We start from the raw sequence: 14,843 nt of genomic DNA on the forward strand, positions 1-14,843 counted from the left end.
GTCAGGCTTATGAATAATTTTGATCAAAGCTACCAGAGATTAGGAAAAATCCCCTCAGTAAGACGTTTTTTGTACATAGAAGTATTTCTGGAAAGATTTCAGCAAATTTGAGAATTGCAGCATTTTCCACAAGATCTAAACCCGGACATTTATGGATATTTATTTTGCTTGGGCCATCTTTAGCTCGGGAAGAGATCCGTTTCATATGAGGAGTGGTAGGTTGAGTTGCAACTCCTAATAGATATTTGTTCTGGAGTTTGTGGTGAGATCGTCTAGGGGAAGCAAGCGATCCACGATGGCATTAACTGAGTCATTCCAGTTAGTGGTTTCTATATCGTTGTTCACTAGTGTTGTACACTTCATGGGAGTGAAACTTGTTTTTGCTAATGGAATTTCCTGTGGAGTGAACTAAGCATTGCCTGGAGGTAAGTTTTTGTTTTGCAATTCTATTTACATATTCTTTCCCCTGGCCTTTATAGATATCTTTTAGTCTGGTAGCTTCTGGTTGAAAGTCTCTGCGTGCTTTGTGTACTTTTTTTGCGCCGGGTAGAAAGTTCAGCTGTCCACCATGGAACTGTAGTATGCTTGCTAATTTTCTTCATAGCGGACCGTTCTGTAGCACGAAGTAAGGCAGCCTGTACATAGAATGCATATTCTGAGGCATTGAACTGGTTCGAGTGTCAACGTTAAAATCATGTGAATTGAAGACATAAATAAAGGCCACTTGGCGGTTCTGATAGAAATTCTTCTAAGATCTTTTGGAGGAGGAGGACCTGTAGTATTTTGGAAGGAGAGATACCTTAAAAGTGGTTGCTCGGTGGTTCACTGTGTAGTCAGTATGTATGGTCCAATCAGAGATCCTCGAGGAAATGGCAGGCGTTGAAATGGTTAAATCATTGTTTGAGAAGGTATACGGTTGGTTGGGTAAGTTGTGCAGATTTAAATTTTAGGTCAATAAAAATTCCTCGAAAATCTTACCTCTGTTGCCTAAGACACTGCTGCACCAATAAGAAAGATTTTTAGTTAGAATCGGTTGTAATTATTAAAAGTGTGGGATTTAAAGTAGCAAACACCTGTTCTAGATAACTTTGTGATAAATTAATATCTGCTGATGGTGGACAATATAGTGACAATAAGTAGAACGAGAAAGTTGATGTAGAGACTAAAATACAGGTGGAATTTTGATTACACAAGCCAGAGATAACAGTGATATCCAGCTTGTTGTTGAATATGACGATGGTAGATTTAGGATCTATTTCAGAGGACTGAATGATTCTTGAAATCATGGGATATCCCTTAACTTTGGAAGATTATCCATAAAAGTGCTTAGAGACATAAGGTTCCTGAATGCATATAACATCAAATAAATTTTCCATTACAATAAGCCTGTTTTCATCAGCAACGCATTAGCAGAGGCATTTGATGCAAGAAAGCAAGCTTATGCAGCATCAGCCAAAAAAAAAAAAAAAACCACCCACTTCCACTTCACCCCTCTGTTCGTTCAAAATACCTGTCCAGCTGAGCCTTAAACTTATTTAGGCTATCAACCTCCACCACAAGGGATGGAAGTCTGTTCCACCAACCAACCACCCTCTGGCTAAGGGCAAATTTCCGCACGTCTATCCTACATCTGTCTTTCCTCAATTTGAATTTATGCCCTCTCAGGTGATTATTCTGAGCTAGAGGAAGAATCCCATCAGCATTGAGCATGTTCAAACCATTCAAGGCTTTATACACCTCTATCAGATCACCTCGCTGGTGCCTAGTCTCCAGACACTGTAATTTGCAAAACTTAAGCCTTTCTTCGTAAGAGCACCCCTTTGTTCCATTCACTAATCTTGTTGCCCTTCTCTGTACTCGTTCCAGCAGCTCTACATCCTTCTTGAAATGAGGCCTCCAGACCTGTATACAGTACTCTAGGTGTGGCCTGACCATTGCCTTATACAAGGGAATAATCACCTCCTTATCCCTGCTGGAAAAATTCCTGTATATCATTGACAATACTCCATGAGCTACTCTTTCAGCCCGTCTGCACTGCTCAGAGAACTTCATATCTGCCTGCACAACCACCCCCAAGTCCCTTTCATTCTCTACCACTGTCAGTGTTGTACCACAGAGTTGATACGTTGCTCTGGGGTTGCTGTTTCCCATGTGTAGTACTCTACATTTGTCAATGTTAAACTTCATTTGCCACCTCTCAGCCCATCTGCTCAACCTTTCCAGATCCTTTTGCAGCAGCATAGTGTCAGTAGTGTCCTTGACAACCCTGCCAACCTTTGTATCGTCTGCAAACTTGGACATTAAGCTTGATATACCATCATCAATATAAATACAGAAAACAATAATGGACCCAACACTGAGCCCTGGGGGACTCCACTAATAACATTAGTCCACGATGAGCAGTGTCCATTGATTACCACTCTCTGTCTTCTCCCCCTCAACCACCCCTTTATCCATAGCAGCAATTTGCCTCCAATGTCACACTGCTACAATTTGTGTAGCAGTCTTCCATGTGCAACAGTATCAAAAGCCTTTCTAAGATCCAAGTATATAATATCAAAGCTATTCCCTGCATCCAGTTCTTTTGTGACTGCATCATAGTATCCAATCAAATTGGTCAGGCAAGACTTCCCCTTAACAAAACCATGCTGTGTCCGAGCTATAACTGAAGTCTTGTCTGGATGATCCTGCAGTGCTTCTTTAACCAGTGCCTCCATTAATTTTCCTGGAACAGAAGTTAAGCTCACAGGTCTATAATTACTTGTGTCAGCCTTTGATACTCCTTTGTGAATTGGGGTCAAATTTGCACATCTCCAGTCTGTGGGTACCTCCCCTGAGTCCAAGGAAGCTCTCATAATTATGGCTAAGGGTTTGCTTACTTCCTTTGCTGCCTCCTTTAATATAACTGGATAGATCCCATCCACCCCGGGTGCCTTTCTTGTGTTTATCTTCAACAGTTTCTCCTCCACTTTACTCCCAGTTATTTCAAGATTCTGTAGCTTACTGCTAGAGTTGAATACACCTCTGGCATTCCCCTCGCTGAATAACTCCTCATTTGTGAATGTCGATGCAAAATATTCATTTAGTTTGTTAGCTACCTGAGCAGGGTCATCAACAGTTGACCGATCAATATCAAGTGGACCAATCTGATTCATCCCCTTCTTTCTAGAGTTTACATAAGTAAAGAACTCTTTGCTGTTTTTCTTTGCATCCCTTGCCAAGGATTTCTCGTAATCTGCCTTCGCCTGCCTAACCTCCTTTGTAACTTGGTTGCATATCAACTTGTATCTCTCATAGGCTTCTGTGTCTCTTTCTTCTCTGCCATATGCCTCATTAGTTCATCTGACATCCATTTTGGCCTAAACCTTGAACAATATTTCTTAGTTGGTATGTAAAGTCTAGTAGCTTCCAAGATAAGTTCTTTGAATCTTCCCATTTTGAATTTGCTGTTGGTAACATCATCAGTTGGTCCCACTGTATAGAATTTAAATACTGTCTCAGTCCATCGTAGTCGCCTTTACGAAAGCTATAATCCTTCCCTTTACCCCTAATGGTAGTTACCTCTTTGAGTAAATCCCACTTCAGCACACTGTGATCACTGCCACCTAGTGGTTCATTTATCTGCAGATTCTTAATGCATGAAGAATCACTGCTGATAATCAAATCAAGAGTATTCCTCCCTCTAGTTGCCTCCCGAACATGCTGGTGTCGAAAACAATCATCCAATAAATCCCCAAAAGCCTTGCTAGTGTGTGAGTGACCAGCCCCCAAATTCCAGTCAATATCTGGGAAATTAAAATCCCCCATTATAAGACTCTCTGATTTACTGGCCCACTCTATTTCCCTGTACAGTTCCTTATTATACTCATCAGAGTCATTAGGCCTATAGCACACTCCTACTCTCAATTTTGATCTCCCAATGCTTATGTCACACCAAACTGACTCAACACTGCACTGTCCAGCGATGTCGACTGGCTTCACCTCCTTGGTTTTTATGTGTTTCTTAACTAATAGCATAACCCCTCCCCCCTTCCTATAGACTTTGGAAGATTATCCATAGTTGATGTAGAGACTAAAATACAGGTGGAATTTTGATTACACAAGCCAGAGATAACAGTGATATCCAGCTTGTTGTTAATATGACGATAGCAGATTTAGGATCTATTTCAGAGGACTGAATGATTCTTGAAGTCATGGGATATCCCTTAACTTTGGAAGATTATCCATAAAAGTGCTTAGAGGACATAAGGTTCCTGAATGCATATAACATCAAATAAATTTTCCATTACAATGAGCCTGTTTTCATCAGTAACGCATTTAGAGTGTTGTGCGTTGATCTGCATCATTGTAAGTTGGAAGGGTCAGTCTGGTTCGCTGCCTAGCTGCGCAGAGAGAGAGGCACACAGCCCATCTCTGGTCTCGAGATCGGTTGTACCGCTGGTTGTTCATTATGATTACCAAACGATGGCATTGATTTTTTTTTTTTTTTTTTTTTTTATTATTATTATTTTTTATTTTTATTTATTTTTTTTTTGTGGGTAGGTGGTTTTCGTCCACCCGCCACCCCACTCTTCTCTCTGGTGAGGCGTTGGGCATGCCACACTGTCATCAGGGGCCATCTTCTCTATTGGCCCCTTTCTTCTGTTTCCTACCCTCCAGTCTTTGCCTTCCTCCCTTACTTTTCTCTTGCACAACTTTTTTTTTTTTTTTAGTTTATATATATATATATATATATATATATATTTATATATATATTTGTGTGTGGGTGTGTGTGTATATATATTTTTATATACACACACACACTCATGCCCCCACAGGTCTAAATCTAAAAACATCAAAATTACTGCCCGACCTATTTGGCCCTAGAACAAGTTATCAGCGAACAACCCTACGCTCTGTTAAAATTACAACCGTTGCTCAAGAAACAGCGATCATCTCATTCTTAAATCTGGTCCTAGCCACTGAAATCCCAGGAAAGTAGGTGGCAGGACCCGCCAGAGTACTCTAGCTACAGTGGTACACCCGGTCAGCCTCCCCGTGGCATGGTGTGGTAACGTCGGGTCCCACTAGGGCTCGGCGGCTAATAGACCGGAGGAACAAAGGGCACAACACAATACACAGCACATGACCCCCACACACTTCAAATCTCTGGCCTCGATACAATGTACACCCGCGGAGATGGGAGAAATCCCAGGAGCCGTTAGACACTAACATACCTTATACCTTATATACCAAAAGACCTGCGGGTCAGACAGCTGTGTTTAGATACCTTTCTATATTGGAACCTTTGGTCTTTGACCGAAAAGAGGCATAGGGTGGATGCCTGGTGTGGACCTTGATGGGGGTACCGGGTATGTCAAGATGCTTCAGAAGGGTTTCAATTTGTTCCACCATTGTTTCCGGGCATAGTCGGCTTATAAAAATGCTGGAGGGCTTTGACCTTCCTCTACGCTGCACCGTTTTAATACCTAGTGTGTTAGGGTTAGAGCCAATAACTGCATCACGATTCTGATCTGCTTGGGTGAAGGTCTCTTGTCTAAGGATGGTCTTGCCTTGTTTGGGAGGAACTTTATTGCTGATAGGTGCCGATTTCATCCCCCATGATCTTGGTTCAACTGTCTTCTTGGAACTACTTTCAAACTGCATATGGTGACCATCAGATGTATTTGTTGCATTACTGTTCGTTGTTGGTTGGAAGTAATGCTGTTGTATATTCACTGCAGCTGTGTTTTGCTGCAGATCGCTTGATTTGGGTGGTTTGGATTTTTTTTATAGTTCAGTTCTGAACCTCTGACAGCCGCTTTAGTTGGTCTGCTAGTGTTGTGATGCATTATTTCTCCTTGTGGAGCTGGTAACTGGTGTGTCGTCTGGTTCGGCCGATTTAGCTGAGAGGGGGTGCCACCATTTAATAAGGAATCTGGAGTTTTCCTTTGTGTGATTTTTTGATCAATTCTAAGTAGTCAGAATTCCTTAGCATTTCTTCTAGAGGGCTAGAGACCTCAAGAGCAGGTTTATTGTCATTCATCTGCACCTTAGGTTGCAGCGGTACAGTCTCACTAGGCGCGAAAGAGACAGGATCTGCCATTTGAGTACGGCTTCCTTTTCTTTAGTTGAGCTATTCCGGGTTCTTAGGTATGTTTCAAGAGTATTGGCTATTCTGCTAATACCTTCAAGAATAATCCAAAGCCATTTCATCAGCTACTTGTTTCCTGCCCTTCTCTGAGCAATATTAAATCCTCAATTTTCTCGAGACGTTGTACCCAGTTTTCTAGTTTTTTTCCCATTGGCCGAGATATATATTTTTTAATTATTTATCACGCTAAGACAAGTGACATGGGATTCTGAATTTTTTCTTTTTATATCTCTGTTTTTGGGGTTTTTGGTACAGGGTTCAAAGATCGCAATAGATCGTTTTCGGATTTCCTGGACGGAAATCCGAAAACGCCAGTGGTGCAGGTCGTAGGCGTGGAGTTATTCCTGGAAACGCTGGAGCTGCATTTAGTTCGCTGAACACCGGAGGCACGTGTTGGCCTTTCACTTAAACGTTTTAATTTGTCCACATTCCTTTTGTGGGCAGCAAGAGGATTTAGATTTCTTCACTCTGTGAGGCCAAATGGTAATTTCCAAACAATTGTTTACAAGCCTAAGGATACTTGTAGGGTAGATCTACACTTGGGCGGAGTAGGAATGAGATTTTAGGAAGATTTCGTGAAAAAATTCGAAAGACACGGCCCAGTTTATGGCCGGCCAAATCCGGCCATAAATTGGACATCATAACAACGCGCCGTGTCATTTCCTCTATCGCAGAAGAGGGTTTTTAACAAAAAAAAAAAAGATCACAACATTGGAGCACCCGCCTTATCTTTCAGATCTAGCATCGTGCAATTTTTTTCTGTTCCTTAAAATTAAAATCCACCCCGAAGGAAAACGACTGGAGGATTTTGTAGACATTCAGAAGAACACAAGCCAGCATTCAAGGCGGTATCTTCCGAGGACTTCCGATGCTACATACGTGCGGCTGGAGAGCACTCTGAAAGGGATAAACATTGAAATTCTTGATTCAAAATAACGATTTAAAAAATATTTCTCGTTTCTTTTTAGCCGCACATTGTAATTCAGAATGTTGTGTTATTACAAACAAATTAAACGACAATGCAATAAATTCAGAGCTTCGCTTCTCTTGATAGGAATCGAAATCAGTTACAGTGAATTATTCTGGATCTTCTATATGCTACAATGCACACTATCTTCCAGTACGTAGTAGGACGCTTCGCCCTGGAGGTGATGGTTCATTCCAAAGGTCGCAGGTAGATGGCAGTACCAATTATGACAGAGATTTTTGGAAATTACAAAGAAGGCGACAAGAATTCGGTTTACTTGAACATTTGATCAATAAAACTTGAATAAGCGTTCCCAGGAGGGTCATTAAAGTCCGTGGGGTAATACTCCATATTAAAAATTACAAGTTTCTGACCCGATGGTTCTTTCTTATTTAATTTGGTGTGTCAGTACATGTTGGAATTCACTGATAACAGGAGATGAATCATGGGTCTTTCACAGTATGATCCTCAAAGGATGCAGTGGAAAACGTATGTTGTGCAAGAATCTCACGGTGCTGGAATTCCCCCACCACTCCCAATATCTGGGATTAAACAGGTTTTTCTGGGGATGTTTTTTGGATGGTATTAAATGAAAAAATAAAAAGCGGTTGAAAATGTATTAAGTGAAAACATGGCGAACAAATTATGGAAGACAAAAACATAATAATAATTAATCCCAATCCACGATGATCTTATTTTAATGACAAGACGGAACAGCAAGGCGACACACCACCGCCAGCCACATGCGGCCTTGAGGAGGAGGAGGAGGAGATTTCGAGATAAACAGCGACACAGAAATTTAATGAGAGTAGACTGCATCAACGTAAGTTTTCTGACATCGTTAAGTGCAATTCTTTTAGCGATGCCTTTGCGGTTTGCTATTGGTCAGCGTGAAAGTGCAGTTACCCCACGCTGTGATCAAATCCACGTGACACCAAGAAACATAGTAATATTTTCTCTATCTTCTAAACTCCTTCAATCCTGGGTGTCCGTCCCGGAATATAATATAATTTGCTGTCTTAGTCTTTTGAGCACGCGCTTCATTAAACACACATGCTCAACATGAAGCGAACGGAAAGACTATTGACTTCTTTTAAGATGCCTGTTGGATTTGAGGTTGCCAATCATACCGTATTTTGCAGAAAAACCCACAGTCAAAAGTTCTTTCCCCGTTTTGGTACTTAATACATTCGCGAAGCGTGATTTCGTTTATTTCTGCATAATTACTAAGCACGTTTACATTAACGTTCTTTTCACTCGATTGGAAAGGTCAGGTTCAAATTTCCTCTGTGACTCAGTATATCGGTATTAAATTAATACCGATTCCCATTTACTCGCATCAATCGTACAAAATATTTATATCGTAATTAAAACATTTTCCAAAGTGTAAAAAAAAGAAGGGAGCCGTATAATTGGAGGGAAGATACTGATAGATTACATTGCGAGATATACCTTCGTGCCTTCATTTATTGACCTCCTTCCCGGGACCCACAAATGAAGTCTGTCAGACGGTGCTGTGAGGTGTTTGCATACGGATGAAGGCGCCGTTCATTCTCTCTCTCTTTTGCAGAACAAGGCGAAGTTTCATCACGAAGTTTTATTCAGGGACGGCTCCATTTACCCCACTCAGAGCCATCCAATTTACCTTTCTTGCTCGACCCGTCTGCCGGCTTCCTGCGCACTCCAGAGAGACGCTGTGCAGTTAGTACTTCTGTGAGGAGATAAGGATGATGCTTTTGTCCGGCGCTACTGAGGTGTATTCAGAAGATTTCCAGTCAAAGGAGCTTTTTTGATCTACTGTTTTCAGCTAACGCTATCTTCTCTTACACGGACGCCTTTTCTGTCTCGCTGTTTATGCCTTCTCTTATTCATACATCAAAAGCAACTTCCGATATTGACACGTACCAAGGAAGCCAGGTTTTGCTGTTTTATACGTACCCTTCTTCGGATACGCGGCTCCAAAGAGTTCCGTTTTTAAAGTTTCCTTCGAATGACGTCAGATGGAGCTACAAGAACACCCGAATTCGGTTTTAACGGCCTTTTTTTCCAGCCGTAGTAAATAAGCTGACAAATACGTGAGAAAGTAAGCTCTGCAAAGCGGCAAAAACAAGCCTTCTGCCAACAGAAGATAACGCACTGCCCGGATAGAAATATTTCCAACTGGGCAATGCTTTTTGTTGTTCATAATTCTCTGATAACTTTCACTCGTGTTTGTCTTCGGGTTGGTTTTTTTTTATTTATTTTCCCTTCGATTTCGTACGCATTTTAGTTATTCTCAAGTTTTTTTTTGCTGTGAAGCTAAACAAGAAAAGCGTGCATGAACTACAACCTCAAATACTTCAAGAACGTTTTTTCTCCCCCCAAAAGGGAATTTGAAATACTCCTGTTTTACTCAATCATTAACAGAAAAGAAGAACCCTCTGAATGGTGATCGGAGGAAATACGAATCTCTGAAGAATAATCTAAATAAAATAAAGGGCGTGTTAAGTAGTGCTATTTGAATACTGCGATCAACGACGCCACCCATCTTTAATAGAGGAATTATCCTTTTGAGATTTGCGGGCGCGACTTGGACCCCTTTCTTCCCTCTTCTTTCAACCGAAAGGAGTTGACGGGTTGTCAAAAAAGGTACACAAATATTTTCATCGGCATTTCCGTGTTCGTATATTACAGCAACTCGCGAGACGGGTTTTCGGTCATGTCATGAATCACGCAATATTCGTCCACCTTTTCACGTAGGCGTCGGTATCAACAGCCTTCATCTTCTCCTTAATCATTCATTCCTCTCGCACGTAATCCAAACTTACTTCCTGCACGTTAACCGGTAAACAAGTACAGCAAGGAATGTCGGCTTGTGAATCGGAAGGGCAAATTTGTCTATATTTTCTTGTCGAATAACGAAGAAGAAAGTGTCAAAAATGCGGTTAAAACTTTTTCAAGGACATTTCTCTCCGACTCTCTGACAGCCGTAAGATGGATGCCACGTTTCCGAAAGAAAGCCTATCATTGATAAAACTGTCGTTCTGAGATTGCGCAAGCCTGGAGGTAATCCCCGAGAATCATCATTCAGCAGCAGTATAGTATTCTAGAAAAGTGGTTGCCTGAGAAGATTCGGTTTTGGCACGAGAGAGAGAGAAGAGAATATGAACGCCTATGAGAAGAGATTGCTTGAAGTCAGAGCTTTTTTGGCTGCAATGAAAAAAGCATAGTTCGCCTTTTCCCTTCTTGCTTTGTATTAATACTCTCAAAAGAGCTTAATCCCTTTTAATAATAATGCCATCTTTCGAATTCAGAGTACGTATTCCAAGTATCATCTGTGCCAGTGTTTTATCCAATTAATCACCATACACTATGTCATCAAAAAGCATCAAAATCTATACAAACATTACAGAAGCAGGACTACAGCATAAAAGGTACAGATATTGGCGAATTACCTGAATCCGAACCAGCAATAATGGTTAGAGGCTGTCTTTCGTGATAGGCTGTTGGATGGATGGTTTTTGTAGATGTTATCATATATGTCAAGCTCGGTGTGTGACAGCCTGGACAGAATAATATGACACTGATGGGAGTTTTAAGGCTGTTATTTCGGGGACTATGGCTAACGTTTTTAGTTTAATCCATTTGTATGGATTTTTCGTCCTCGTGTTTCAACGCTTCATATAAGACAGGAAGATTATGAAGGAGTTACTTCGCTTCTGTACCGAAAACTCGCTACAAACCAGCGAGCACCTCTCTTGCCAGATAAAGTTAAATGAAATTCTTTTGACCTTGACAATTTCTTAAGAAAAGGCTGGGAAGTGCTTCTCCCTTTGCGTATCCATCACTTAATCTACGAAAGAAACGCTCACCACAGCGCTTGTGTTGTTTCTGCGTTCTTAGAACTTAAAGCTTTTTGGACCTCTAAGTTATGGACCAAAGTACGAAAGGGTACTCCAGTATCGCGTGTATTTCGCAAGGCCGACACGAGTCATGAAATTTTGTTATCGGCAAAGACAGGGCCAAACAACAGCATTTAATCTGGCTCTCTAGTGGCATCCCCATCTCAGCTGATTGCTTTACTAAACAAAAGTATTTCCGCTTAGAGAGTTGCAAAGATAGGTGAAGATGGAGATAACATAAGAGATAAAGACTTAAACGGAACACATTCTTACCTCTCTGAGCCTGGTTTGTTCGGGCACTTTCGATATTTTGCAGTTCTCAAATACGGTGCAATCAGTGTCTACCCCACCTTTTCTTCCCGGCATGCAGTTAACTTAATCCCCATTTTTGCAAGAATTCTTAACAGTAGTGACCGATAATGGATGAAAATGTTTGCATGGCAGAACGTGATTAATTCAGACTAAAGAGGAAAGGAGGAATCCGAATCAGAGAATGACTACCGGATATGTAAATATTCAAGTTTTAATTCATAAAAACAAGAAAATATATTCGCAATCCAAGACGGTCTTAATTTTTTTTAATTTGGATGAAGATTATTTTAGATGGTATTTAAGACATATGACGAAAAGAAAAAGAAGAAAATTTGTGAAAATAGTTATATTTTAAACAAAGTGGAACAATAAACTTTAAACATTAATTATAAATTTAATCAGGTGTACGCGACCATTTACCATCGCTTCAAAATAGATAAACACCATTGAAATCCACTCAATCATGTTTTTTTTTAAGAAATGTTCTATTGAGAAAAGGACCTGATGTGCTGCGTTTCAATAACCTTGTCCTTTCATTTTTACTAGGACGTAGAAATGTTTTTAGAATATCTTGTCAAAATTAGAAAATTAAATGAGAGCACTAAAGCAACTTTTGCCGATAATTCAACTTTTCTTCGTACTTCGTCTACAGAATTTCCCCCTTGAAGCTCTGCCATCTTCTAGCCAAATTATTATAGAAGTTCAATTAGTATCTTTTTCGTTACTATTGCGAAACACAGTTGGACAATCCGATTCCATCTAAATAAGTAAAAAACACAATTTAAAAGCCATCATCATTTCGGTGAGGGGGCGGAATGGATACCCCAACGCCATTCCAAGAATACGTCCAGGTCCTTACTGGATATCTCCTTAATCCTTTTCTGAATTTCATATGAAGGGACCACGTAGGACGACAATATCTGCACACCTGCAAATAACCCAAAGAGGATCCCTATCCGTAAGGTCTTCTGAAACTTAAGGTGCGGGTCCATTAGTAACATCTTAAATTGGAAAATAAAATTAATGCTAGGATTAAGATGCATAAATTTATTACTGTTATGTTCCTCAAAAGGCATTATATGGAAACTGCGAGTGAATTTCTCTCTGAGAAGCTTCCCTTTATGTGGTATCTTTCATTTCTTACAGATTCCATCTAGTTACTGGAAGAGAAGGTCGTTTTCTAAGCAGATGGAGAAATTTAGCATTTCTTTTCTTTGATTGAAAGAATCCAAAAATGTATGAGGGGACCATTCACTCATCTAATACTTAAAGATTAGGCCCATGCGCTTTCTTTCATTTTATTATTAGCAATTACGCTAATGGCAGCACGTTAACAGGCGTCCACTCAGGACACACATTGAAAGTTTCAAGTTTCCCCTAAAGTCACCAATTCCAAAGTTCCTCAGAGTTTGATATATTAAGTATCTCGTGGTGAAATGAAGTGTTGTCACTTACCCACAGAACCCAAAAAGGAACATAAACGTCGCCTATCAGGCGGGCTGGAGGGTTGACATTCTTTTCTTTCACCTCGTGGCGTTGGTTCCACTGATCGGCACCACACAAATAGCCAAGAGACAAACTGCAGCTGAAAAGTAAGATAGTCGAAATCGTTTTCAAAAAAGGAGGGAAAATATTTCTGAAAGAATCCTCTTCTTTTTCCCTTAGGATAGTAATACTGTCAATGTACGATACTTTCTAAAAAAAGTTTGCCATTCTTCAGACATTTTCAACTTTTTAACGCTAACATGCATTGCAACTGAATCTTTTACCAATCTGTTTTCGTCCGGTAATTGTTTGTTAGAGAAGAATCCAATATTTAAAAAAACTGGAGATGTTATTAATGAAAAACATGAAATTCTTTTGAAGTATTCCAAACTATTAATTGAAAAAAATGTAACCGTTGTAGGAGGGCAATCACACATAAATAGATTAATAAAAATATTCCTACATCAAACAAACTCTTGGAACTATTAAAGAATGGTACGCAGCCATTTGTGATTATATAACGATTCTGTATTTATCGTCATTGTGAATAAAATTTAATTTGCTTTTCTCGAACTCGCCAGTTCTCTAGAAGAAACAAAGTTTGCGTACTTACCCTGCACTGACTTGCTAAGAGAATACAGTAGAGCAAAGTCCGGATGTTCTCGAGAAATATCCTGTAGGATTCTGGTCATTTGCTCGTATTTATGATATGTGAAGTCAACCTGAACACCTCGTACGTACTGAACAGCTGATAGGTAGATGAACATAATCACTATAAAGAAACCTGAGATGTACCAGTAGGCAGGCTTCATAGCTGGTCGGAGATCTGTAAAAGACAAAGCCCATTTGCAGAAAGACAACGACTTTTTCCAAAATAAAGGATACAAAGTTTGCATTCAGTTTTTTTTACTTTTCTTATGGTAATCACAAGCACCAAAGGATGCAAGAAGGAGACTCAAGAAAACATTAACATTGCGCTTAAAATCTAGAGATTGTAATTATCGGGCAATACATCCCTTCCAGTTCTGAAAATTGGAAGTTGGTTCGGTGCTTGTGATTGTTCCATGTTATAAGAAGAGAATTGAACAAGTCTTCAAAAATATGCAGAAGAAAGCAACTTCTATGTGACACGGAGTTAACCGCATTCAGAGTGGTTCGTTGGATAATAAAATAAGAAAGTTGGCCGAGTGCCAGGAATACTCCATCTCTCGAATATCCATTCATTTAATTTTTTTAATACACGGCTTATCTTAATCAAAGTTGTCTTCTGTTATACCAATTAATGATGGTAAAGGAATTAATAATCAATAACCTGGTTCACTACAATACTGTATATTCTCTATGAGCAGAAATGTGATGCATTTCGGATAATAGGAACTGATTTGTACATGAGCAGAGAAATCTTACGTGTGGATAAAATAAGTCCTCCCCAGAGCAAATACTCTAGTAGGTTTATGGATGCCGAGTAAAATATATAAAAGATATTCTTATGCAAAAAAATTGTAACATTTTATTCAGAGAAAAAAAAATAAGCTTGCTCAGTGATCTATGTGTTATCGAAGAATTTCTGTTATTAATAAAAGTTTTATGCCCTGACAAATAAGGATTAAGTTTACCAGCATCCAAGTAAAGCAAACCACCCGCTTTATTGAAAAATCAACATAAGGGGTCTAGTGATGTATATTAGAAACATTTTTCTTATTTAAGCAGTACCGGGCTTCTCAGAATTGAAGCACAAAATGCTTCTGTGAGTAGCAACTTCTCTGAATACTTCTCTGTGAGTATTCAGCGGATCTGCTGTTGGCTGCAACTCATAAAGATAATGTTGCAGAGTCACTGATATAGAGAACGAAGGTGAAAGGAAAACTACAGCACTATACTACAGCAGCACTATACTAAACCCTATACTATACTAAAGTTTAGCACTATACTAAACCCTATACCACAGCAGCAGTTAAAACGTTTGAAGAAAATGAGGTATCCAGCATCAGTTAAAGTGGAAGATTATTTTAAAAATCTGGCTGTTGATATTTTTTTCTGAGCTTTAAAAAATACTGAAGTATAG

General features: G+C 39.7%; 1 protein-coding gene across 1 annotated transcript in view; it reads right to left on the reverse strand.

Moving 5' to 3' along the window:
* The window catches only part of LOC150085959 (carboxypeptidase D-like), a 325,596-nt gene that overhangs the window by 177,329 nt on the left and 133,424 nt on the right, over positions 1-14,843 (reverse strand). The window contains exon 2 of the mRNA XM_090374305.1: positions 13,392-13,604. Within this exon, the coding sequence (XP_090230431.1) occupies positions 13,392-13,604 (213 nt within the window). The remainder of the gene's footprint in view (positions 1-13,391; positions 13,605-14,843) is intronic.

The sequence above is a fragment of the Mastigoproctus giganteus genome, chromosome 5 (genome assembly GCF_048544385.1).
Source record: "Mastigoproctus giganteus isolate SK-2022 chromosome 5, ASM4854438v1, whole genome shotgun sequence".
NCBI classification, from domain to species: domain Eukaryota; kingdom Metazoa; phylum Arthropoda; class Arachnida; order Uropygi; family Thelyphonidae; genus Mastigoproctus; species Mastigoproctus giganteus.